The sequence below is a fragment of the Netta rufina genome, assembly GCF_964035555.1.
Source record: "Netta rufina genome assembly, chromosome: 2".
In the NCBI taxonomy this organism is placed as follows: domain Eukaryota; kingdom Metazoa; phylum Chordata; class Aves; order Anseriformes; family Anatidae; genus Netta; species Netta rufina.
In genome coordinates this window covers 43793714-43819625 of record NC_140124.1, presented here as the reverse complement: position 1 = coordinate 43819625, position 25912 = coordinate 43793714, and the positions used below count along the sequence as shown (strand labels likewise).

The 25912-nt window shown below is 36.6% G+C and overlaps 1 protein-coding gene across 1 annotated transcript in view; it reads left to right on the top strand.

Moving 5' to 3' along the window:
- The window catches only part of TOPAZ1 (testis and ovary specific TOPAZ 1), a gene marked incomplete at both ends in the record, with an annotated part of 35335 nt that extends 13399 nt beyond the window's left edge, over positions 1-21936 (top strand). Inside the window, 15 exons of the mRNA XM_084281609.1 lie at positions 89-201; positions 2522-2592; positions 3116-3253; positions 7835-7898; positions 8827-8978; positions 9185-9277; positions 9527-9642; positions 11136-11202; positions 12481-12655; positions 14213-14313; positions 17620-17785; positions 18325-18489; positions 19345-19548; positions 19821-20004; positions 21723-21936. Of these exons, the coding sequence (XP_084137735.1) occupies positions 89-201; positions 2522-2592; positions 3116-3253; positions 7835-7898; positions 8827-8978; positions 9185-9277; positions 9527-9642; positions 11136-11202; positions 12481-12655; positions 14213-14313; positions 17620-17785; positions 18325-18489; positions 19345-19548; positions 19821-20004; positions 21723-21936 (2023 nt within the window). The remainder of the gene's footprint in view (positions 1-88; positions 202-2521; positions 2593-3115; positions 3254-7834; positions 7899-8826; positions 8979-9184; positions 9278-9526; positions 9643-11135; positions 11203-12480; positions 12656-14212; positions 14314-17619; positions 17786-18324; positions 18490-19344; positions 19549-19820; positions 20005-21722) is intronic.
- Positions 21937-25912: the final 3976 nt, after the last annotated feature.

Here is a 25912-nt window from a genome sequence, read left to right as displayed (position 1 = left end):
CTTAATCCGTCTTTATAGGTGTTTAATATATGAGAAAAGCGCGTGTTTAATTTGGCTAACTAAACGTTTGTTTTTTAACACTTAACAGTGACTGTAAATACACAGACCTTATGAACTGTGAGCTGCTCTCAAGATCTCCATTGCATGACCCGAAAATAGATGTCCTCAATGAAAGTACAGTGCTGAAACCCAGGAAGAATGGTATCGTATGCTGTATTAGTGAACCCTCCAGAATTAATTTTTGCAGTTGTGTTATCTGCCTATAAAGTCATAAGGATTTTCTCCAATTTCAGAAGTCATTGGCCGAAATTTGTTTTATTTTTATACATGGAAGCAAAAATAAACACGCTCATGTAAAAGGTTAGGGTTTTGTTTGTTTAGGTTTGTTTTCTTGATTCTTGTTTTGGATTTTTTAGCAGATTCCTATTAGGTTGGATGAAATATCAATCATTTTATCTTGTTATTTATAGTTCTCAAATACTTTACTGGTACAATAATGTCTGTATTCTTAGTATTTTGACAGCTTGTGTTTTTAGCAAATAACTTATTTTTCTTTATTTGTGGTCGGAGAATGTGACAACAGGTTTTCTTGATTGATTGTTATCTGTCAGCAATGCTTGGCAAAGGAATTTGCCCACCTTGCCGAAGATCAGAAATTTCTTGTGTATGCCAACTCAAACGTTTCTGAAGCATTTGCTAAAGTGCATCAAGGAAATGATCTAGATTTAATAAGCAGCACCTCATTTTGACCTGATATATTTCACAACTGGGACAGGTACCGCTGAAGGGTTTCTGCTACCAGAGAAATCATAATGTAATGGAACCATACTCATAGTTTCTGTATCTTTTTCCCTGCACATGAGAACTCTGATGTTTAGCCTTACATAAATGCATAGTTTTATTTGGCAGACGAGATAGAGAAAAACCAGGACTTGATTACTTATGGATAGATAGGCATTCTGTTCCTTTGCAACAGCTGTTTTGGGAATTGATGTTTTTAGAATGATTGGTTAATGTGGATGTTTATAAATGCGGATTTTCTGAATTGAGATCAGTGGCAGACGTTCTTGCTTAATTTCAGATTACACTGCCAGTCAGAGTTTGTAGAACAATTTTATCATCACATCACTTAACAGTATGTTTAGGAAGTGCAAGAAACATAAATGCTATAAAAAGCAGCTGTGAAATATGTCTCCAGACTACAGTGGTTTAAAATTGCTCATGTCTTTGGCCTTAAAAGTGTACTCATATTCTGAAGAGTTCTTGTAAACCTTCCTTGGTATCAGTTGAAATGGTTACCAAAGCAAGAGCTTCTGTGCTGGGAAAGAGTAAAACAGCCCTTTTCTCCCCCAGAAAAGTGCAGGCAGGATCAAGCTGTTTCACTTCCTAGTGCCTGCTCCCCTATGAACTTGGCATATGGCGGCAGGGAGAGTACAAACTGTTGTTGAAAGGACCTGGCCAGAAACTCTAGGCTGTGGGGACAGCAAGAATCTAGAGGAAAGACTTCTGAGCTGAAGTTCACCGTGGCATTTTTCTGCAGCTGCTGGCTGTTTTCGCAGTCTTGTTCCTGTCACTAAATCCGTTCCTTCCTAAATTTACTGAATTCCCCATCATCTCTGCACAGAATCGTGCAGCCATGACAGTACTTAACATTTGCATATTTAATTGTTCCATTTCTACTTCCCATCCTGTGATGGCCCTGTCTGCTTAGAATGACATACCAATGAAGAGCCTAGTGCAAATCTCTACTAGAACGTGCCTCTTTATTGGATATTCTTTATTTAAACTGTAGTTTTTCAGAAAGCACTAAGCACCCTGCCTTTTGAATACCCAGTTCTTTCAAGATGCCAGATGGGCACCGTAGAAAGCAAGGCATTCAAAAGCTTTTACTTCTCTTTATATGTGAAGTTTAAGAAATTGAACTCGTATCCTCTATTAACATTATTCATTCTTCAGAAAAAGAAATCTCCATTATCGGCAGTAATTAAAGATCTAAACCCAAGTTTCATGTTTAAGAAGCCAGTAACTTCCATTGGGCTTGAGCTTGATATTGCACTGCTTGAAACATACAGTTTATGAAAGGTTTTATTTCATTTCAGAAAGATAGCTTAAACTTTTTGTTAGTGATGTGGCTGTGCAAAGATTACTGGTAAAGTCTTTTTTTTTTTTTCCTTTTAAAATTAAAACTTCTGGATATTTTCATTCCATTTCTTTTCTCATCTCTGTAAGTTAGATAAGAAACTTTGCATAACGTTGTGAAGTTTAATTGTGAATGTTTGCAATTAGGTCCTTACTCTTGAAGTTTGGTTAAAGTCTCAGTTTTAGGATAACTAAGAAAAGTACAAGTTCCATTACTGGTTTTAAATTGTATTAATCAAATTTTCATTAATCATTGCCATGACTTGACAGATTTCTAAATATAAGGAAAAATAAGATAAATGAGAATGGTTTCAGTATGGTTCACTTTATTACATGATCCATTTATTGTCTTCATCCTAATTTTTAGATTGTACATTTTCAGGAAAAGACCTTTCACTGCCATTGCAAAACAATGGAGATTCCGAGCCATGGATGACAGACAGAAATGCAAAAGTGAGTTGCAGAATCTGTAGTGATTTCAGATACTTCGGCACTAAATTTATTAGGGATATCGAGACAATTCTCCACAGGTCCAGTAAGAAATTACAAACCTGTTAGATTTATGTTTCTACTCCTCTAAAAATATTAAAAATGAGTAAATACAATTTCTGAGAGCAAAACCAGTGATATGTTCACACTAGAGATTTGCTGATTTCTGTTTCCAGCTTAAACAAAAATGAAGAAGGCTTTTTGTTTTACTGTTTTTGTAGAAGTGAAAAGCAAAGTTTCATATGTTTAGGAGAAACTGCATTATCCATTATGCTGGGCACTGAAAAGGGTAAAGGAATCTGACCCGCCCAGAATTATCATCTTGTTATCCAGAGCCATGCAGTGCAGTAGTTTTTCATCTTTCTTCTTCTAATACTTTGATATTTTGAAATTCTTTAAACAAAACAAAAACAAAAACAAACAAACAAACGCATGCTTTCAAAAATATTTGTTGGTTTCTTTCTGCTTGTTTTAATTTTATTTCTAGGCTTCTCATTCGGTCCAGCAGATCCTGGAGATGATTGATTTGCCCCGTAAATATTGCAGATATTATTTCATGAGTTTGCGTGGCTGTGAAAGGGCAAAATGTTGGTTTCGGCACGTTCCTGAACAAAGACATGAAAAGGTAAAGAGATTTATTGAAGAAAGAAGCAGATTGTAAATGTGAACACTTTTTTAAGCCAAACAACATCTCCTGTGTTCATTTATATATTGAGAGAGAGTAAATGTCAGAGACTGATGGATCAAAAGATGTTCATCTTTTGAAGTTCATTTAAAAATATGCTAGAATTGTGAACTTGCAGACTTTTTGAGTGCAGACATCAACAAAAGAGCAAGAATTAGGCCATACCAATGAGGACTGGTAGAATGGGAAGGTTCTGAGACATTTCCATGCCAAGCATCAGAGCCCTGTAAGCAAACACAAACTTTGTATAAGTTCTTAAACTCAGAAGCCATATATGATATATAACTTTCTGCAAGTTTTGTGGAACAGGTGCATGTCTATTTAAAGATGCTGTGATCTCCTCCAACGGAGCAGAAATTCCCGTATTTGCAGGCAATATTACTTTGCTGGTGGCGAGCAAAGTAAATGTGTTTTCAAACCCCCTAACAAAAAAATTCTACTTCCAAGAACTGTGCAAGGCAAGCTCATTGTGCTGTCATGTAATAAGATTTTGGCATTAGCTGAGACTTTGGCAGTTATGTAAGTCACTTAGTAGGAAATAAAACATTAAAACAACAAAGACAAATGCCTAAACTTGTCCTCATCAGGTCATACAAGATAATTTGTTACGAGTTAGAATTTTATCATTAGTGTTTTTTACCTTAAGTAAGAAATTACAAAATAAGCATGTAAAAAATAATTTGATGTATGTTTTTAATCAAACCTGATAGAGGCAAATAATATTAAAAATATTAAATTAATAAATAAATGTACTGTGTCAGAACTTTAAAAATAAGTCCCTGTAATTTGGTGTTTTCTTGATGTTGTTTCCTTCCTTTTTATGTTTTGAAAAAAGCTGCCTTTTTTTCTGATGTTCTGCAACCTCTTTGAAAGTTTATATGACAGCTTAAAAATACTAAGATCATTTGAAAATAATTCTTTATGGTATGTTTTCCTTTTGCCTCAGTTGTGAAATGTTTTTGGCAGGCTGTAGTGAATATCAATGATTTCCAGCTAGTTTGTGTGAATTACCATGGTTTGTAAAGCTTCTTTTTACCTATATACATTGCAAAACCATAATTTTTGTGCTAAGCTATTAAAATCCTTTCCATATGATTTTATTTATGGTGTAGCACCCCAGCACAAGTACAGTTCTGCCCACCTAACGTAGCCTAACTTTGGTGGTAGTCTGGAAGCATATTTTCATTTTGTTTTGTTTTGCTTTATTTATTTATTTTTTTTGGAACATTGTAAAATGATAATAGGCCGTACACCTCATGGTGGCACCAAAGTACATAAATGGAAGACAGGTACAGCAGCAACAAAGAAGTCATCTGCTCAGTTTTAGGGCAAAAATAAATCTCTTTAGGAACTGTTAAGGAGACCAGCAGTCCACTTGTTCAGTATTAAGTTTCCAATGATGATTGTTAGCAGAATTTTTGAAGAGAATTATCTTTCCCCATAATGGAGCTTCCTTCATTTTCATCAGGTAACGTGTTGATGCCTGATGGCCTAACCCACTAGGATTTAATACTCTTCACAGTTGTGATTAGTCACACAGCAAAGCAGTGATCTAATTCATGAAAACATTGTTTGTTTTGAAAATCAGCATAGTCTTGTGCTCAGCACCTTCTGCAAGTTACCAGTTTTATTTATTTAAAGAAAGTTGACTGTAGTTTCACACAGTGAAATCTCTTTTATATTAGGCAAAGTAAACAAGACTATTAAGACTGTTTTAATACTCCCCAGAGGTAAGGTCATGGTTTTAACTAGGTTTAGACATCAGTTAGCCTTCCAAGAATAGCTGTCTATCAGAGAGTTTACAGCTTGGTTCATCCTGTCCATTCAGCAGTTACAGGAAATAAGGCTGAAAAATCCCAATCACTTAATATTTAAAAGATCATACAAAACTAAATAATTTATTGATTCAGATGTCTGATAAATCTAAAGGGTTTTGGAGCATCGTTCGGCACTGAATGATGATATTCTTTTGCTGAGGTTTTCATACGTCTCTCTGGACCATCAGTGTCTCTGCAGCTCTAACAGCTTCAGTAGTTGCAGGCATTTTCAGAAAGCTAAGTGGGGTTGCTGTCTTCAAAATAAAAAAATAAAAGGTTCTGTGTTTGTCCAAAGGCATCTCACTCCAATTTACAATTTTGTTAGTAAAAAGGAATGCTTTTGACATTTAAATTAAATTGCAAAAATAGTTAGTCAATAGTGCTGGTTTGGTGTGATTGGAGTGGCAGTATTGTCATCAGTTAGGGGTGGTTTTTATGCAGAAATGCAAAACCAGTTGATTAAAATAATGACTTATTAGTACATGGAAGTATCTCCTCTTGTATCAGGTGTCTTGTTCTGCAGTATAGATATGTTCTCTGTTACCACTTACTGAAAGACAAAAAAAAGCTATGTTATTTGGAGGAGAAAATGTTCCCAGCATCCTTCTTTTCAACTTATTTTCCTAGTAGCTTGAACTTCCTTCTTAAATTTTATTGCCTTTGGTTGCAAAAAAGGGATTAAGCATTTGCCTCCAAGGACAACAGATGCATATCACATCCTGATGAGATACCTTAATTTGACAGTTGAGATTTTTTGCTGTATGTATCTTTTAGTCCCCTGTGGTGACAGAGGATTTGTGTCACCAAGATACAGAGGACAACAGATAATGTTGTGTTGGTCAGCCTCAGCCACATGTAGTATGAAATGTGCATCTTACAGGTGCTAGTATCCTGTGAGAAAAGAACCTCTTGTAAAAAGGATCCTGGTTTTGATCTCACTGCGCAAAGGGCTGCAGCATGAGGTTTTCCCTCTTGATAAACATCAGAGCGCACACGGAGAGAAGCTGAAAGATTTCATGAATTTTGGTGATGGTTCTTGTAATTTAAGCACCTCTGTGTTACTGTAGTAAAACCGTTTGACTGGGCAGCCAGCTGCTTTTAGAATATAAATGGCCATTTTGTTACATTTCTTATTAAATTGTCATACCAAGTGATTTCTGGAATCAGCTGGTGGGTGACAGAACAGTGTGATCTGTGCTGCTTTTTTTTAGTGTGTTTTTGTCTCTTCCTAGTTTCATGCACCTTTATTTTAAATCTATTACGATTAACTCAAAGGTTAGAGATTCTCACAGTTTACGTGGTCTATAGATTCAGTTTTAACTTTAAATTTAAACAATTAAATCAACTGAAGCCTCCTAGAAGCTGTAACTGAAGCACACAGTTCACTCCTTTTATGCATGTAGTGTAACACGTCCCATGATTAAATCCTACTACAACTGGATTTTCCAAGCAATTTCACTAATAGTTGGAACAGTCAGAGCTCCAGATGCAATCTTGGCTTTTTTTGGCAGTCAGTCCAAAGGAGGAGGAAAACAGATTCCTAAAGAAAGCAAACTAATTTACATACTGTAAGCATGTGCTAAAGTTTGTTTTGGAAATGCCCTCAGCCACCTGGGATTTTGGATTTGGATTAGAAGAGTTAACCCCTTGCAAGAGTGACAGCACACACATAGCAAAGATCAAACATTCGACGTGATTTTCCACAAGGGGTGGCTTAGGCCACAGTTCAACAACATTGTGATGCTGTTTGGAAATAAAAATATTAACCTTTATAGTCGGTGTATTTAAATGTACAATTTTTGTGTTGTTTGCCTTGGGGATCTGAAAAGGTTAATAGTCTTTAAAGAAAGATGTCTTGGCCACAAGCCAGTGCTTTCATGGTAATTCATTCACTGTAACAGACTCGGTGAGTGGATCCTGTCTAATCTTGAAGTTTCGTTTAAAAATAAACCCAATTCAATTCTGCAATAACACATCTACAGTCGGGGGGGGGATTGTGTCCCTTCATTGTTTGTTATTTCACAAAATAGTATTAGATGTAAGACCCATTTTAAATTGTTTTGCAGAGAGACTGTAAATTTTTCAGAAGTGACAAAGGGGATGCGAAAGGTTCTTGTTTTTGTGTTGTTCTTTTTTTTCCTAGCTTGGAATTTTAAGATTTAATCTGCGTAGTTTTTACTTTTCATCTGCAGAGCTATAGCAGAATGTGTATCACAAAGCTGAGGTTAATGTATTTTTAAAGCAGCTTAAGACATTGATTGCTGAAACGTTTTTGTCTTAGTGTTAGCAACTTCAGTTCTCGATGATTTTATGACTTACTACTTGGTGCATTTGTGTAATTTTTATCATGTTTTCCCTTTCACCTCTTTGCTGTTCTGTTTGTTTAGTGTGCCACACTTTTACTAATTCCAAGTATTTTCAAAATCCTTTTTTCATTTGCTACAAGTGTACACACACGTGCATACAGCTGTGATTCCAGCAGCTCCTCTCCCAAACATTTCATGTATGTTATTTTCTATTTGATTTACTGTCCTTTGATGCTGCCTTTGCCTTCAGGCCCAATTACCTTCTTATAGCTTATGTTGGTACGTATGGGTCAAATAGAAGCAATGTAAAGATTGTTTCCTTATACAACTCATGTTTGTGGGTAGTTTGTTTGGCATAAACTGAGGTAATGTTTTACTTTTTTTTTCTCTTTCTCTAGATTTGCATGGCAATACTTAAGACATACATTAGTATCAACGAATCAGGTCTTCTAAAACGTGCAGGTATGATAAGTATCTTTTTATCTATATCTGATATTTAGCTTATTTAAAACAAGTAGACTTGGGAGAAAAATAGATGACTTCCAACAATGAATAAAGTTCTTATTTAGTAGGAATCCATGTGCTTTTCATATATCAGTTTCCCATTGAGGATGTGTGTTTAGATAGGCAGTTATCTCAGGAGGTTGTTAAAAATCTTACTTCCCTAGAAAATGATCTAGACTTTAGAATAGATATTGGGGCAAGAGGAAAGGTTTAACAGGACCAAGATTTTGTTAAGGCAGTTTTGAACAACACCCTGACTAAATACTACATATCCAAAAACTTTAGAATTAAGCTCTTTAAAGGAAGTGCTGTTACAGCATCCAAACAGCTTTAATTTAGTCCTTTCACACTGCTATATATGCAGACAATTAAAATCAACACATTTTAGAGACCAGAGTTGATATAAATCCATGGGAGCCTATGAGTTGAGTAATAAAGGGCTAAACTTTAGTCTGGACAGTCATTCTCTTTTTACCTACGTTTTTGAAAGCTTACTAGGATGTAGTATAGTATGAACAGGGGATCCTGTTGCACCCTGTGTAGTAATGTTGCCTTACTGAAATACTGAGTACTGAAATGCAGGTAACACATGTGCTACCACATCTAACCTGTTTTTTGTGCATTCTTGTGCTGCACTAAACTAGCCAAGCTTTCCTGAAACCTTCAGCTCAGCTCAATGATATGAGGTATTTCAGAACAGTCAGTCTTGGTTTAGTAACGTTAACATTGCATTCAAACTTTCCTTTTACCTATTTTTCCCCATATCCCAGTGCCATAATATTCTGGATAATTAAGAGTTGTTACACTGCTTTTAAAATTTAAGGTAATAACCTGTTTAGAAAGCATCAGTGCCCCCAAAGTAAAATGATTTTAATTGCTTTTTCAGTCCAAATATTTGTCAGGTATTACAGAGAAGTTACTCCTGGTGAGGATTTTGCTTTTCAAGTGCTGAACGATCTTCTCATTTGTTTGCTCAAGAACTGTTTGTTGCAAGAAGTGTTTCAGATACTGCGGGTAGCTGTACAGATTAATACACTGGTAGGTCACCTTGAAATATTTTGAACATTTTTGATCCATAGTTTCTCAGTTTTGGGGGGCAATACCATTTGTAGTAATAAGTTTGTTTTTACTTCGGTACTTAATTCTTGAAGAAAAAAAAATGTAAGCTCCTATTTTAAAAATTCAAACCTTTCTAGTTGAACAAAGTCATAAAACTAATTGTGCTTTTTTTGTCTAAATTATAGCCGGCTGTGGATGTTCTTCTGAAAGTTTTTGAGCACGTGGCTTCTTTGAATATAAGAAATGCTGTGCCTACATTAATCAGTACCTTTCGTAAGGTATGAATTTGATTGTACTACTATTTAAAGGAATTTCTGAAAATAGCTTGCCTGTTTTAAAATGCAAGGTAGTTCTTAAATATTTTTTCAATGGTATTTTGTAAAAGTTAAATTGTGGCTAGCTGAATGTTTGATATGGGTTTTTGACTGAGATTCGATGTGACGTGTTTTTCACTGATGCTTGCCTGTGGATATCCACGATGACAATTCTTGCATGCTTACTTTTCTTCCCCCTGTTTGATATTACAGCTCATTGACGCTGGTATGTTTCTTGAGTTTGAACATTTTAATTACATTACTAAACTCCTTCAACAATTGCAAGTTTCCAGCCAGGAAATAAATGTTGTTTTGAATATAAAATCCAGGTATGCCTTTAAGAAGCTATTTCTATAATTATATCTGTCTAGTTCCTTTTTCAGGTTCTATTTCATAAATTTATGTAAAAACGTAAAAGGTGACTAGAAAGTATAAATTTAGGAGTTTGGAGGAAAATACAACCATATTGTGCCTAATTGTATTTTCAAATGCTGTCAATTTGCCATGCTTCAAAGATCAAGGATCATTACTTAAACCTTAGGTTCAGGCTGCCGTTCTGATCAGCGTTTTGAATATTGTCATGGTACAGTTTGATGGGTTGCTGTTCCCAACTATTTGGAGAAATTTGTACAAGTGTAGTCAAATTAGAAATGTAATTATTTAATGCATATTTTAGGCCAGCATAAGCAAGCAGCACTTCTGCAATAAAAATCATGTAGGCAGTAAAATTGTTAGTTATAATCTGAAGTAGTCTTCTAGTTTCATTTGCTGTGCATCTTAAACATATGTGCCTCCACAAGACAAGTGTCAAGGAGGGTGATTTTATTTTTTAGTACCACTAGTTTATGCTGGACAAAATGTGAAATCAGAGCCCAAACCTCTTCCAAAACTGTTGATGTTCCCCATCTCTTGCCCGACTTTTTTTGTTTAAATTTTCTGCATCATACATGCACGCACAAGTTGAGAAACTAAATTTGTGGTTCATAAAGGAAGATTTGATTCTTAAGGGAAACCAAACATGCAGCAGGCATCTGCTTTGTAAAACCAAGCCATCACTGTTTCAAGGAAAAGCACTCCAGAAATTGTTTGCTGCTTTTCATACTTTTCCCGTACAATACCTTTCAACTATGGATTTCAGTGTTTTATACGTGCAGTTTACCACCTGTGTTAGAGGTGATTTCACTTTTCAGACCAGGAATCACATTCCACAAAGGAATGACCCTTTCCAAGTTGCCTCAGTATGTATTGTGTTTTCAGCACAAACTGAGAAAGAGTTTGCATCTGGGAAGTCTGAGCAGCTTTACCACTTCAACTACGTGTGCTAGCTCATTCATGTGTAGGTGAAGTGTATCTACATGATAGCATCACACTGGGTAGGTGGATTCACTATTCCAGTGGCAGCATCAGAACAAACCATTACATTCTGAGGTATTTGAAGCTGAATTACACTTTGATTCATGTAATTAACTTTTTTTTTTTTTTTAACCTTTTTGTCAGACACATGTACAGTGAGGTCTGCATTTACTTAATGTATTGCAAGTCTTATTCCTGCTTGTTCAGTTACATTTATACCAAGAGAAGGGAATATTACCTGTTGAAAATATTGCTCTTCAGTTATTTGCATAACATATGTACTAACTCCCTTTGGCATGATCGTGAATGTCTGTTTTCAGTGTCCATTTTGCATATTATATGTAAATCAAATAAAAAATTACATCAGTTTTCGATCCAAATACGATGAATTGTTGATCACCTGCTAGTTCATATTTTAGTTCAATAGGGTGTGTTAAAATTAAGTTTTAATATTTTTTTCCCCCTGAAGATATCAGGAAAGACATTTTAAAAGCAGCTGGCTCTTTGACTTCAATTTGATAATGGCTGAAATTCAGGTACAGTGTGCATTTTTCAAGCCTTTTGGAGTGTGTAAACCACGACTTTTTTAAACCTACATAAAATAACAATTTTTGCATCATTTTAAATTAATGTGATGATAATACATTTCTATGTAAAACAGTTTTGGGGAAAGATTAACATGCGGGGAAAAACTGCCTGGCTTTTCTGTGATGTCTGTACTTGTTTTAATTTACATACTTGTAGCTTTTATCCTAGTTTTGCATCTACTTCAAAAATCTTAGAATTGTCAGCATTTTTTGTTGTGCTTTTAATTGGTAATGATGTATCATTCCTCACCAAAAATTACTTAATACTTCAGCAGAATCAATACCTTATATAAAAAGGCATAATTGTGAAATGCAGGTTATTTTGAAGAATAAGAAAATACTACAGCATAACTTCTTTAATAGGCTACTTCATTTTTCACCCTGAGGGACAAATTATTTTTTATGAACAACTATAGTATAGTTTACATATTATTAGACTCATTGCACAGATCCTGAAACCTAAATTTAAGAAGGCAAGAACCTGGACTGTGACCAGGACTGGTCACAATTTTGTCCAGCCAGTTCCTGAAAACCTCTGTAATTCCTTGTTGGCATTTGTGTGTCACATACCTCATCTCGATTGGCGTACCTGCAGACCCTGCAGCACAGCCCTGTGCTGTTATCAGTAGAATCCTGACGCACGTGGTTTAAATTTAACTATTCTACGTGCATGTGCATATGCAGCCTGTGCTAGATTACAGTACAGAAATGTAGCCTGAGCCCTAAACCTCTCAGAAAAGTTGCACCAGAGTACTGAATGTCTCATGAGGAGACATTGATTAGTCCTAGCCTGCAGTGATAGGAGGATTCAAGTTAACTTAATCCTTGATGAAAGAAAACGGTTTTGGTGATGCTAACAAATTTTTTATGATATATATTATAAAAATATGTAATATGTTATAAAAATAAAAGTGTTGAGAGAGAAGAATATAAAACATTGAGGTTTAATCGTCATGTCATTAGAAATGTCTGTATTTGGTTATAATCTCTGCAGATTAACTTCTCTAGACTCTCAGATCTGTTCCTTTAAGAAATGGGTGATACTCTGTTAAAGTAAAATGTCATAAATCAGAATACATTCAGTAATGTCACAGGACACAGGGTATGTATTAGCTGCATTGTTTTCTGCTTTAAGTCTGTCTCAGGATTATCTCTAGAATTTCAGTATATTTTCTGTGGTGTTCTGGAAGCAGGCTTGCTTATATTTGTCACTCGTCTTCTTCATAGCATTGCAAGGAAAAAAATGATTGGAGTAAGATGGGAACTTTGTATGTTAACGCAAGAACTGGATGTGAACATTTTGATGATCTTCAGAAATTGTCTTTATGTATTACTGAAATACTAACAAGAGATTCTGAGAAAGACAGACCAGGAGTTCCTTTTTGCGATTTTGCTGATGCAGGTAAAATTAAGATGGAGAAACTGCTTTATTGCTCATCCTATTCTTGGTAGGGTTTTTATGAGGTCAAAAATAAAATCGTGTACTGACTGTTTTCTTCACATCAGTTACTTTTATCTAATACAGCATTCAGAATTTCTTTAGGCACAAATACAGTCAGATTAAATTATCAACAGACATCATTTTCTGGTAGAAGTGAAACCTGTGGTGCTTACACTGAAAGAGCTACTTGCTCTGAAAAAAGCACACTTGAGCTCTGTCAGATTATGAAGAGAAACCAAAACTCTTGGTCTTTAAGGAAGAATGTCCTGTTCTCAGGACAAAGGCGAGCATGTTTAATTATTGTCTGAAGTGCAACACTCTTCATAGCATAAATAAACTTCAGAGCTATAAATACGGCTGCATGTACTTGTACATTCAAAAACATATTGGACAGGGTTACATCAGGTATGTATCATTTGGTTGGTTAGCTTGGTTTCTTTGGTTTTTAGCAATTTGGATTTTCAGAATTTCTCAGTCTCCTAAAGAACCAAGAATTTCTGCAAGGGCAGGGTCCTCAAAGCACCTAGTTCTTTAATATTTCTGGCAGGTTTTCTTTCTACTTTCCTCTCTATGCCTCTTCATTTACTTATCTGCATCCTTCCTCCTAATAAGATTGTAGAAGACGGAGGCTCAGTGAAGTAAGTGTCAGTGGGATATTACAGCTTTGTATAAGGGATGACTCACATCTTTTTCAACCTGTATTAACTACTAAAACCTGATGAATATGTATTTCAGTTACGTGACACGACCTTTCTGATTACAGACTTTCAGAGTATAAAACAGCTTCCATTTATGACACGGACAAAAGGCTTTGATGGGGCTTGAAACTTGGTCTGTCTTCTGTAGAGCAGTGGTCTCCAAACTGACAGACACCCTATCAGTAACAAATTTGTGAACACTTACCCCCAAGCTATGTGTATTTATTTACAAATTATATACATGCAGTACTGCACTAATACATTACGTGCATTATAAAACATAAAACAGTAATTTAAAAATTTTAATAAAGATGAAATGAACACTATTTTATTTTTTAAAATTTATCAATGCACAGAAAATACTTTCCCACACTTGTGTGGGAATAATTGTCTGTGTACCATCCCACACTGGAAACCACTGTCCTATAGTACTAACAATGCTTCCAAAATAGTTAAATAATATGGCTTGAAAAAACTTTAAATTATCCAGTTCTATAACTGCCATCGTTACTTCACAGTGCCAGAAAATTGAGAGCTTACTTTACAAGTAATGATGTTGCTAAGTTATGGTGTTACTAAGTTATGCCATGACTTGTCCAAGCATCTTATGGATAAACTAGAGAAAATAATGTCTGAATAAACTACTGTTATTGTCAGACTTAGCAAATAATTCCATTTAATGCCAAGTATCTTGGAAAATGTATTTAATATTTCACAATGACTGTCGTTTTTCAAGTGTAAGTTCTGTGATCTGTGATCAAGTTCTTTGAAACAGCATTTACATGTGAAAAGAAAAATAACACACATTTTTTCTTTCTAGTAATAACAAACCCGACATGTAATGAAGCAGACAGGGTTTTCATTGGAAGGACTGGGATTAGCATGATGAATTCTTATCGCAAAGTGCTACAGTGGAGAAAGGTACGCTGCGCTATAGTAACCTGTTTGGAAGAAAAAGAATTTGTCTTTATCTTACTTGGTGCCAAACTGTTTCTCTAGTTGAGTATGTGGATGTGCCACCTGCCTCCCCACAATCTTCTTAATGCTTCTTAATTGTCCAGCTGGATCAAAGTGTTTCATTGTGCCTTTCTGGGCAGTAGTCTTCTGAGCCTTGCATGTGTGGGGATTTCTTCTTGCTTGCTTTGTTGGTTAGGGTGGAGGGAGTTGCTTGTGAGAATGAATACACTTTTGATTTTTCATACATTATGTAATTACAGGAGGCTTTTTTTTGTGGAAATTGTTTTCCTTTTAGTGATGGATGTACGAGGTATTTGTACTGCCTGGTAGAAGAATGCAGCATGGTTCAAGACAAAAGCACGTAAATGAGAATGTTTCTGTCTGGTGAAGTCTGTCATAATTTTGTCTTGAAACCTAGAAACTTGATTGTTCAGGGTCAGCTTTGCCTTTCCTGAGCTAGGGATGAATGAGGGTTAAGAGACTGGGCTTCCTGAGGTTCTGGACCAAGCTGGTGATGGTTTCCCACAAATGCCATTTTCCTCCGTCTGGTAATACTGCTGTATTCCAAGACCACCCAACTCAAGAAATATTTCCTGCACTGATTCTTCTGAGCCTGACCTGAGATGGAACGGCTAAGGTCGAGAAGACAGAAGAGAGGCATAGCAGGGCTCCTCCTGCTGCACTTCATAGTGCTCATTCCCCAGAATGCAGCTGAAAGTGCTTTTCTTCTGTTGACTCTGGGGTTCTTTTTCATTTCACACATCCTGTCAGATTTGGATTTATGAGTTGCATGAATCTCTCAAAGAGTTGGACCTCACCAAGAAATACCCTTTACAGTCCAATATTACAATGAGCCAGTGTTCAGACTAGACCTTTCACCAGATGTTTTCCACTCCTTAGGACTCATTCACTAATTGATCATAAGTTCACTGCAGCAAGCTCTGCTCTGATGTTAAATTCTTCCTTTTCATCATGGAAGGGAGAATTTGAAGCACCAGTGCTTCTGGGATGTATTTTGGTCAGTGATTGTATTCTGAACTTGCCTTTCTGTCATTAGGGCTGATCCTTACAAGTAATAATTACTCTGTACTGGGACACTTCTCATCCCAAACGTGATTTCAAGGATGTATTTTCATGAACAAAAGCAAACTCTGCCTGTCTCCTTTTGTCTTTTTATTCTTGGGGATACCTTTCTAGTCTGCATTAAGGAGATAAAATGTCTTTTGAACTACTGCCTATAGGGCATGACCATGAAGGATTCTGTTACATGAAACTCATGCACTGCTGTCTGTTTCCAGGGCCACCCCAAGTCCCAGGGGATAGCTGATAAAGGTTTTTGGTTTAGACACAGTGCACTCATTTTGATGAATCAGAAGTTTTGCAGCATCTGTTTGTTGAGAAGAAGGGTCTCTAACACGTCCTGATCAAGTGTGACACTGTTTTGAGAGTAAAGGGAAGAAAGGATTCTTTGCACTAGCAGATTTTTAATACTGCACTAGAATTTTTAAAGTGTTTTTGTTCCACAGTACTCGCTTGTAGAATCATTGGGAGATTCCTGGATTCTGTTGAGGTGGTCTAAATTCTTGCCATTGAGAAGTGTTCAGTGCTCTTGTTTCTCATTTAAGAGCTTAGTTTGGTTTGTTTTCTGGCTGTCATCTTCAGCAGAGACAGCGTATAGTCAGTATTTGCAGGGAAATACCTTCATACTGAGCTATTTTCCAAGATCTCCTGTGAGGGAGATCTTGATACTTGGTTCTGGGATCTCATATTCCCAGGAAGTTCATCTTCATTTCCTGACATCAGAGGCGCAAGGTGCCAAAAGCACGCGTATTGTTTCTCTTGTATGATAGAGGTTACTAAGAGCAGGCAGTTCTTATGTTACTACTTTTTTTTTTTATATATATGTGTAGAGCAAAAGATCATCACTCCTTTGACAGGGTGTCAATTCCCTCTCTCAATAGACTGCTCTCCGAGATCCTCAAATAGCCTCACAGACAACCTGTGATGACCATATTGGAGTGTGAATGAGGTGGTGCTCTGAGTGATTCTTATCAGAACTGACAACCTCCAAATTGATCTCTGCTTCAGGGATGTACTAGAACTGTCATTACTACTTCTTTCCAACCAGCTTTGCTCCATTGTAGCTATGAAATAAGTCCGTAATCCTGAGATTATGGGCTATCTTCCTGATGCCCTGTCTTGCTTCTTCAAAAAAGTGGTCCAGAAAATAAGACAGGATGAAGGATGTGATCTAACCGTAGATGATAACTGCAATCATTTTGTTTGTATTCTTCTACAGGTTATGTTGAGATAAACCATTGCAGATTCCTGTAGGTATCTAAAAGTCTCCAATTTGGGGCATATGCCAGCTCACGGTACTTACATGCATACACACAAGGCATTTTCAGAAAGCTAGCTTCCTAATAAGTATGTTTCATTTTCTGTCAACATCTCTGTTTTTCTAAACCTCCCTTTCCCTCTAACGTGCTAAACCCTGCCTGTCTTTGCCTTGCTGGGGACATTAATTTAGTATCCCTTTTCAGCTTCATCAGCACTTTTTTAGGTTGGTCACATCTTCATTATCTTTGAGACTGCTACCTTTCTTTTATCTTTGACTGAGAAAGCAAGCCAAAAAGCGGAAGAAAAAGAAGCTTGACAGGAAACTTTTCTAGGAAACCAGACTAAAACTCAGCTTGGTATATGATGATAAAGTTGTTGGTTGTTTTACTGTTGGTCAGATGGGCACAACTTCTTCCTTTTTTTTTTTTTTTGTCCTGCTGGGTAGAATTATCAGTTCTGTTTGGCTTATGCTGGATGAATTATTTCAGGTTAACTATTATGTCTCTACTGCAAAAAGAAAAGTCCTTATACGATATTCTTGGAATTACATAAGTTATACAGGGCTGAACAGAATCAAAAGAGTGAAAATATTAATATGCTAAAGCAAGCAAATGCAAATAAATTACAAAGCATATTAAAATACTGTCTGGGAACATATACTGTAAACATACTAAAAAGAATAGTGTGCTGGGAGCTGTTGAACAATGACTGTTTTATTTTGTCTACAGAATCATGAATAAAAAAATCTGCTGTTATTCATTAGAATTTTTACAATGTGATCCTTTTCTCGCTCCCCCCTAGTTTGGATAATGTCACTAAACTGATGTGTACAAAACTTTGTCACCAAATTAAATGTGCTGTATAATGTGTAGGTATTAATGTCATTGCTTTCTCAGACCTTCCATGTTTCCTTTCTCACTCTTGTGCTAGGGAAGGAAGGTTTTGGATAAATTGCATAAGCTACAGATAAATTTTACAGTCTTGAAAGGACTTATGGGTGCAGAGAACTTAGCATCAAGATGCCAAATTGTTAATAATGCTGCAGAAATTTTTCTTAAAACTGGAAGTTTGGATGGAGCGACATGGGTATTGAGAGGTAAGCTGGGCTTACAAAGAACAGAGTTTTGACGTTCAAATTTGAACTGCCCCATTTGGTGAAAGCTTTCAGCTACAAGTTACAAGTTGGTCTGTGTTATTAAAATAAATTAAAGTAATACATAATTGTTGGCTTTTTGGAATTCTGACCTACTGAAAGAAGAAACTCAGAAGTGTATAAACAAGAATAGGAGGTGTTCTATAAAGTAACATGGAGGATCTAAAATGGTCTATTCATGTTTGTTTTATATTATTAAATAAATACATCAATATCTGTATACAGATATAGTTAGATATGCCCCTGACAGTTCATTTTACTATTGTGATATTTAATAAAAGGGATTATTTAAAATTAAAGGGTTCTGAGAATCCATCTGAGAAGTCTTAGTGATAAGGAAGAAGTTATTAAAAACTGCATTTTATGATAACTTTTGAAGTTTGTTTTCTGCTACAGCTTACAGCATACCCTTAAAGGCCAGAAGTCACAGCATCCAGCAGTTTTAATTCATAGAAGTGACACTATGCCATTCTTTGCTGCAGAGTCAGAATGGACCACAAATACACCACAGTGGCCCTGTGATGAAGAGGACATCCTCAATCGGCATAACCTGTTATATTCACTAGTGCACAACTACATGAGGCAGAGTTTATACAGGCAGGCACTGGAAGTTCTGCAGAATTTACCAGGTTTCCAAAATAGTACCGGTAAGTAAGGAGAGGTACTGTGTTAAGAGCTAAAAACGTAACAGATTTTTCTGTACTGTTTTTTTTTCTTTGTTTTCCTTGTCACATTTCTTGAAGAAGATGGATTTATACAAGCTCATTCTTTTCCAAAGAGAGTAGTGTCAGTGAACTCTGTAGCTTTTGTCTCACAGATGTGCACTCGCACACAGTTTGTCTGCCTGTCCTGTTCTCCAGTTAGCTCAGTTACACAGGCCCACAAGGAAGATCCACTAAATTTTTAAAGAGCATACACAGCCTGTACAATAGGATAGAAAACTGAGCAAGCCATCCTAGACTTTTATACGTTGAATCGAGTGCTCTTTTGGGCTCAATTTATCTGACACTTCCGATGTGTACTTCAGCTTGAGATGGGTAGTTACTTAGGCTCCACTGAGGAAGCCTCAGCTGACTCCTGTCTGGAGGTCTCAGTCCTATTATCAGTGTGTGCTTTTAGGTATTGCTTTAGTGGAAGACCATCTAGAGTAGAAGCAGATCTTCAGAGACCAAAATGTTTTTTTATTGGTGCAAATTTTGAGAGATCAAGTGAGGATTTTATTTGTAGACTTAGGCAAGTGAATGTATTTTTATCTGATCCTCTTGGTTTTCAGAGCAAATCATTACTTGGACGTTAATACTTCCTCTCTCACAATGTAAATGAAATGAGTATAACTGTATGGAAAGAATTTTGATGAATAAATCATCTCAACCTTGTGCCATCTTGCTCCTAGAAGCAAAAAGCCTGATCTTGGGGCTGGTCCCCAACATTGAGAAGCGATTCTGCAAGTAGGCTTTGATTTGATTTGAACTGAGTAGTAAATATTCTTCTTTTCATTTCAGATACTGTTGATGTTTCTCAGTATGGCTGCATTTTTAACCTGCTGATAAAAGCCTGTTTTGAGAGCAAGAACCTTGGGGTCTCATCTTCTGCAGTAGACTTCATGCTTTCAAAAAATATAGCTGTTGATTTTTTTTTACTGAGGGGATTAATCACAGGTTTGGGAAGAAGTTGTTTGTGGAGTAAAGCTAGAACCTACTACAAAAGTAAGTTGCTTTTTAAAAATCTTTCCAAGATTTTCTTTGGATAACATTAGCAGCACAGAGTTTTGGGGAGAAAAGGGTGAGAGAAATGGCTCTTCCTTGTAAGACGAGCACTTTCTTTGTCAGTGTCAGGAATTTATTTGTAACCAAAATACTTATTGGGATATAGTGACAGTAGGGAATATGAATCAGTGGCTATTATGGGGCATGAAGAAAACAGATCCATGTTCAGTATTGGTAATCTTAATTTCTTATGTTTCTGCATTTACTCACAGCTGCTTTGTCACTGGGTTGCTACCCACCACTAGAGGGAAATTTACATCACAAAATCTTACCAATTCCTTTTTACGTGTCTGAGATTGAGATGCTGTTGGCCATTGAATTATTCCTCGTTTCAAATGCCAGCGATATTCAAAGTCCAGGGGCTACTACTCAGTCTCTTCAAATAATACTGAAAAGGTTTGTGTCAGACATGTACCTTATTTATTGTACTTATCAGTCTAAACATGTAATTAATGAGAGAGTTTATTTTCTATTGGTTAGGAAAGAGAATTGTTTAAAAACTTGTTTTTAATCCTTTTTGTACAAACTGATGATGTAACAGTAAATGTTTCTGGTTTTATTTTTTACATGTGTAGCTTGTGTTCCTGAGTGATACTGGCCTCTGTTCCCTAGCTGAATGTGTACTCCTGTATTTTCAAAAACAGGATAAGTTCACTATAGAGTCTTGGGTTGTGGTTAAGCATCGGAGGAGAAAGGCACAGTCAAAATGTTAACTCCTTTCATAAAGCAAATGCAACTTTTTTGGCTGTTCTTTGGCAAGTGCTTGGAACCATTTTATTTGATTCTCTCTCTAGGGAGTATCTTGGTATTAAGTGTGATTTTTTTCCCTTCCTGTGAGACTGAGTAACTGCAAGATAAAAATTTGTTTCATTGCTTCTCCCTCTTGTCCATAAACCACCAACCACTGTCACTGGATTATGCCTGTAATTTATTTTTCAAGACCCTATTTTCTCTGGGAGTGTTTGGCTCAGAATCAAGATGTGAAACTGCATAGCAAAGCTGCATTTGTTAAGAAGGATGAATGAGGGCATCTCAAACTTGAGTGCTGTGTCTTCTTTCAGCTCTACCCATCCTGAGAAATACATTTCTTAATTTTGTGGGCTTTTTTGGATAAATTAGATGGTGGTTGTTTTTTGTTGTTGTTGTTGTGTGTTTTTTTTTTACCCTGTCTTTTTTGAAAATCTTACCTTTAAAGACACACAATTTGTTTTCTTTAAGTTTTTGTGCTATCTTTTAATGGAATGTTAAATTTATGTTTGGAACAGTGGTTACTTCAGGTCAAAATAATCATGTCCTGTAAAATAAGAAGCGTATATGTTACATGCAGCAGAAAAGACAAATCACACTCAGTTTTAAGTATGATCAGATTATTAGGAAAACAGTGCTGGCCAGAACAACAGTATCATTTAGAGAATTTTTGTCACCAGAAGAATTTTTCTGATTATGCTTGGGATATATTCTTCAGCTAATTTGACACCCAAGGAAATAAAACTCCATAGAGGGATTTATTTTTTATGAATATTTGTTGATGTAGAGGTTGCAGCCTATACTAGATGACAGTTTTGCTAGTATGCTGTCATACCTCTGCTTGTCTGCTTAAAGAGTAAATTCTGCTCTTGCAAAAACATAGGCATGTCACTTAGGCACATCCTTATTCCAAAAGTGATTACATGCCAAGCATGAGTAATCCTTTTGGATTCAAGCATGTTATATAAATTCTTGGAATATCCAATTCATAAAATGGTTTACATTCCTTTACTGAATTTGCCAGCCCAGACTAGAGCATTTCTTCATGAAATGTGAATATTGCAGACCTGCTTTGCACTGGCATTAAATCCTATTACGTTTCAGTACTGCAAAATACGTTAAGAAGATGTCTAACTTATTAAATTCTAACTTATTAAATTTAACTTCTTAAATTCTAAAGTCTAACTTATTAAATTCTTCAAAATAATCAGCTAAAATTTGTCTAGAAGTTAACATCTATCATAAGTGAATGCAAGGCATTAGTTTAATGTTTTTGTGATCTTGTTGCCAGTATAAACCATGAGGCAAATGGCAGAGGGAGGGCCTGCACGTTGCATAATTTTGTATTTGTGAAAATTCACTTACAGATGTGAAGACCAGACAGTTCAGAGTAACAGTGACTATCAAGCAGGAATGGAGAGACTTAGCCTGGCTGCTCATGTGTCTGATCCAAAGCTTTTTCTTAAACGTATGACAGTGAATGTTAATATGGAAGAAGTTTACAGCTTGGAGCATACATCTGCTCTAAAGTGGCTTCAGGAGAATATGAAATGGGCTGGAAAGGTCTGGCTGTTTCAGTAGTCATTAATTAATAAATAAAAATAAAGACTTTGGGGGAGGGGGTTCAGTGGTTTAAGCGATCATTGTTAAAACTAATAAAAATTACTAAAGGTGTTTGCCACTGTGTTCAGCCTTACTGACTCAGAGCAGGGCTTCAAAACTCAAGTTGTATATTTATGTACTTAATATCGTTGATGATGCAGATAGTAGGACAAAAAGAGCATTTTACACCCAGTAAAAAGCAGTGAGAATAAAATACCTTCAAAATCATTTCCCACATGAGACGTGCCTGACTTAGGATACCTTTCCTTCACAGAACTGAGATTCTATACAAGTCGCTCACAGCTGAAGGTTTAGCTGTGTCTAGATAACAGCTTGTATATGGCTTCCCATTTGTGTATCTGTGCATTTTCACTGAAAAGGAAAACTTTCTCTCTCCCTTGATGGTGCTCTTAGAGAAAAGTGTTTTCTGCCTTCACATCTGATAATTGACTTCACCGTTTTAAGTTTTTTGCCAACTGTATGATGAGCTGGAGGCTTGTAGCAAGCTGCTTGTAGCATTCCTATTTCTTCAGGAATTCTTCCATCTGATACCACTGCTCATCCAGTCTGTCTCAGAATTGCTGCTGGAGGAAGGAAGATTCGAGTCTGATGACCTCTGAGATCCCTGTCCCACCTGTACAGAAAAATACAGGGGTAGAAGTTCTTACGTTTTTGCAGCTTATCATTCTTCTGTCAGGATCTCACCTGCTTTCCTCATAAAAACTAGCAGGTTCGTTAGTAACAATCAGATGGCATTTCTTTAAAATCTGTGTCCTTGAGAAACAGTTGGCACTAGTTCTGACAGAGTTTAGGTTCTACCACTCGGTGTTCTCTGAGATGGCTCTCCCATTTGCAAGGCTACTCACTTAGGCAAATCCAGTAGCGTTCTGGTGCTTTGTTCCCTAGTAGCTGAGTGCTGGATATGATGGATATGAGGTTTCAGATGAGAAATCTGAACTGACGTTCTGCCAGCCACTCCAGCATTACAGGCAAGAGCAATTTTGGAGACTTCAACAAATTAAAACTGGCAATGTAGTCAACAGTAAGAAACTAAGTCATTTTTGCTAATTACGTCTTGTAAGAGCCTTTGTAGCTTAATCTTCCTTGGAATTAGTCGGAAGCTATCTGAACTTCAGCTAAATCCCACATTTCTGTAAGCAGTACCAGATGTGGCTAATACTGTGTTTGAGAGATGCAGGAGGACAAAATTCTCTGAGTAATCCTTACGGCTTCAAAGTTTGGGATGTTCTAGAGACAGCATTATTTTTCCAATATAAGTAACCTTGAATTTTTGCTTAGATCAGCCCCAGAAAAAAAAAAAAAAAATCCAAATGTTGATTTATTCTTCAGAGATTAGCCATCGACTTTCCAGGTTAGCTTGGAACTGTGGAAAGTTTGTGCAATGTTTTGGCTCCAGCCCCTGAGTACCATCTTCAGCTGATGTGATGCAATCTCAGTCATATTTTATATTAACAGGCAAAGCAGCCTCCCCACATCACTGCTAAGAAGTTCTGTTAAAACCGGTGGGTGCATCAGGATCCAGCTGTTTCTCCCTATCACCATGATAAACCAGTAGGCAATTTCAATAGTTTTACTGATAAGTCTTATATCTCACACTTTCATACTTTCTGGGTCTTTGAAAGACTGCATAAATCTGGTCATTTTGTTGTGTATCAAAATTTCAGAAAAGTTTCTTGATCAGTGTTCTTAGTACCCTTTTGGTGACAGAAATTCCACGTGCTAAAAGGACGTAGCAAGTGAGGAAAACTTCATTGTGGAATGGAAATGCTCCTGAAAAGATGGAGAAATATTTCAAAGATTAAAGTTAAGGACAACAGAGAAGATGCATTTTTGCAGTTAGCCACCGCTGGAAAATATCCCTCTTTTTGCTTTTCCCCTTATACAAGTTCCTGTTTCTTAATAGCTGAAAGAACTTCTCTGTTAGAGACTAGCAACTCATTTGTTAGATTTTTTTTCTCATATAGGAGACAAAAGGTACAGTTAGGTGTTTGCAGACAGAGACAGTGCTTCAAAAAAAATCACAGAATCACAGAATTGTGTAGGTTGGAAGAGACCTCAAGATCATCGATTCCAACCTCTGACCTAACACTAACAGTCCTCCACTAAACCGTATCGCTATTAATAATAATCCTATGCTGCACTCAGTAGCTAAATCTAGACAAAGCTATTCTAATTCAGTATGCTGTTAGTTAATAACGTATGAGAAATGCCCTTGCTCTTTATGGAAATCTTCAATTTTCACTGATTACAAGGTATGCTCTTGGAAAGATGACTTTTGTTAGGTATGGACAGTTTCTTGTAACTAAAACAGAATAATGTAGTTTGGAAGACTTGCAATAATTTTATTTCGAAGCGTTGATAGTTTTGAGAGTTTTTTAACCCACCTCTCGGATGGAGGTGAGAAGCTGGAGATAGAAGCTTGATAGTTTTACGGTGTTTTATAACGTAGTAAAGGGAGGTATCGTTCTGGAGGAATTTTTAAGATGGTAATAAATGTTGGGTATTATTCTTTATGTGAAATACCCAAAACACCTGAGAATCAGTCATTAAAATATTTAATTCTATTCAGATCTCTATAATTAATATTCATAGGTATGCAAAAGCATAGGCCAGTGACGTAGAGACTTTAATATCTAGTAACTACTACAAGGATCTCAAGTACGATATACTGTGTGAGGAGGTTAAGAATGTGTGAAATCAGTCCGATTATGCATTTTTTCACCATGCCATAGCACATAATGTAGCAAATGCTCATGAATAAATTGGGCTGAAGCTCCCAGCTGTGGACATGGCCAGCTTCCAGTTTTAACTGCAGGCTCGAGTGGAGGATCTGGGGGAACGGCCTGTGTGCTGCGCTCAGCTCGCTGAGGAATCCTAATGGGATGCTAGTGAGACTTCGCACATGGGGGGAGAGAGTAAAATGAAACGTCTCTGGTGTAGCAATCAAGCATTTAATTACCAAAATCTTAGTGCCATACTACTCAGCTTAGGAAAATATGGCCACATTAAGAGCGATTGCTGGTTCACGTTTTTGTCCTTTCACATTTCTCTGGATGTGTCTTGTGTCTTTGTCTCGTGGCAAATCTCAGGTCTACGTTTTTCAGTCTTAACCCTTCTGCATCTCCTCTAAAATGACCGGTATCACATCTAGTACCAAAAGCTACTAGTGACGTTGTTGGCCTCAGAGCTTCTGTGCTTTGGGGTGTAATGGGACTGGAGAAACTGATACCACTTCTTGACTTCCCTGCAGACTGAGGATGAGGAAAGAAATAAAGGAACAAGGAGAAAAGGGCTCTGTAGCTGTTCCTAGCAACTTTATTGTGAGAAACAATTTATTTCTCCTTCTTTTTTTTTTCTCTTTCTTTTCTTGTGACTAGAGGGCTTGTGATTTTTTGTTTTTACTGATTTTGCACTGCTCATCTTGTTTTTCTTAGCTATTTTCCTTCATCTGGGGACAGTGGGACCTTCTACTGTCCCCTTATCTGCTTAACATACTCTCTCCCCACTGTTATGCCACTGTTACGCCTCCACAATCACTTTGGAATATGCAAGGTTAGTGGAATTTTCCACTGCAAAAACACAACTTGAATTCTCACAATTCTCACATTGTGATGCTTATGTTTCCTTCTGTTAGGGGTCAAGAAGTAGTCAAAATACCTACTTTTTCAGATGTATAGATGTTTACACTTTGTTGTAAAGTAATCTTTCCATTCAGAAATGTGTGCCACTTATAGAAATTATTTGAAGGTGTAGATTACCCATTTGTTTTTATGGACTTCTGGCCTTTCTGCTGAAATACATTCACACCTGAAGGCCATTCCTGCTGAGCCAGTGGGAGGAACCGTGCAGAATGACAGGTAAGCCCAACCTATAAAGGAGAATGATACCAGATAAAGTCACAGTACTACTTGCACAGACTATTGTGACAATATTC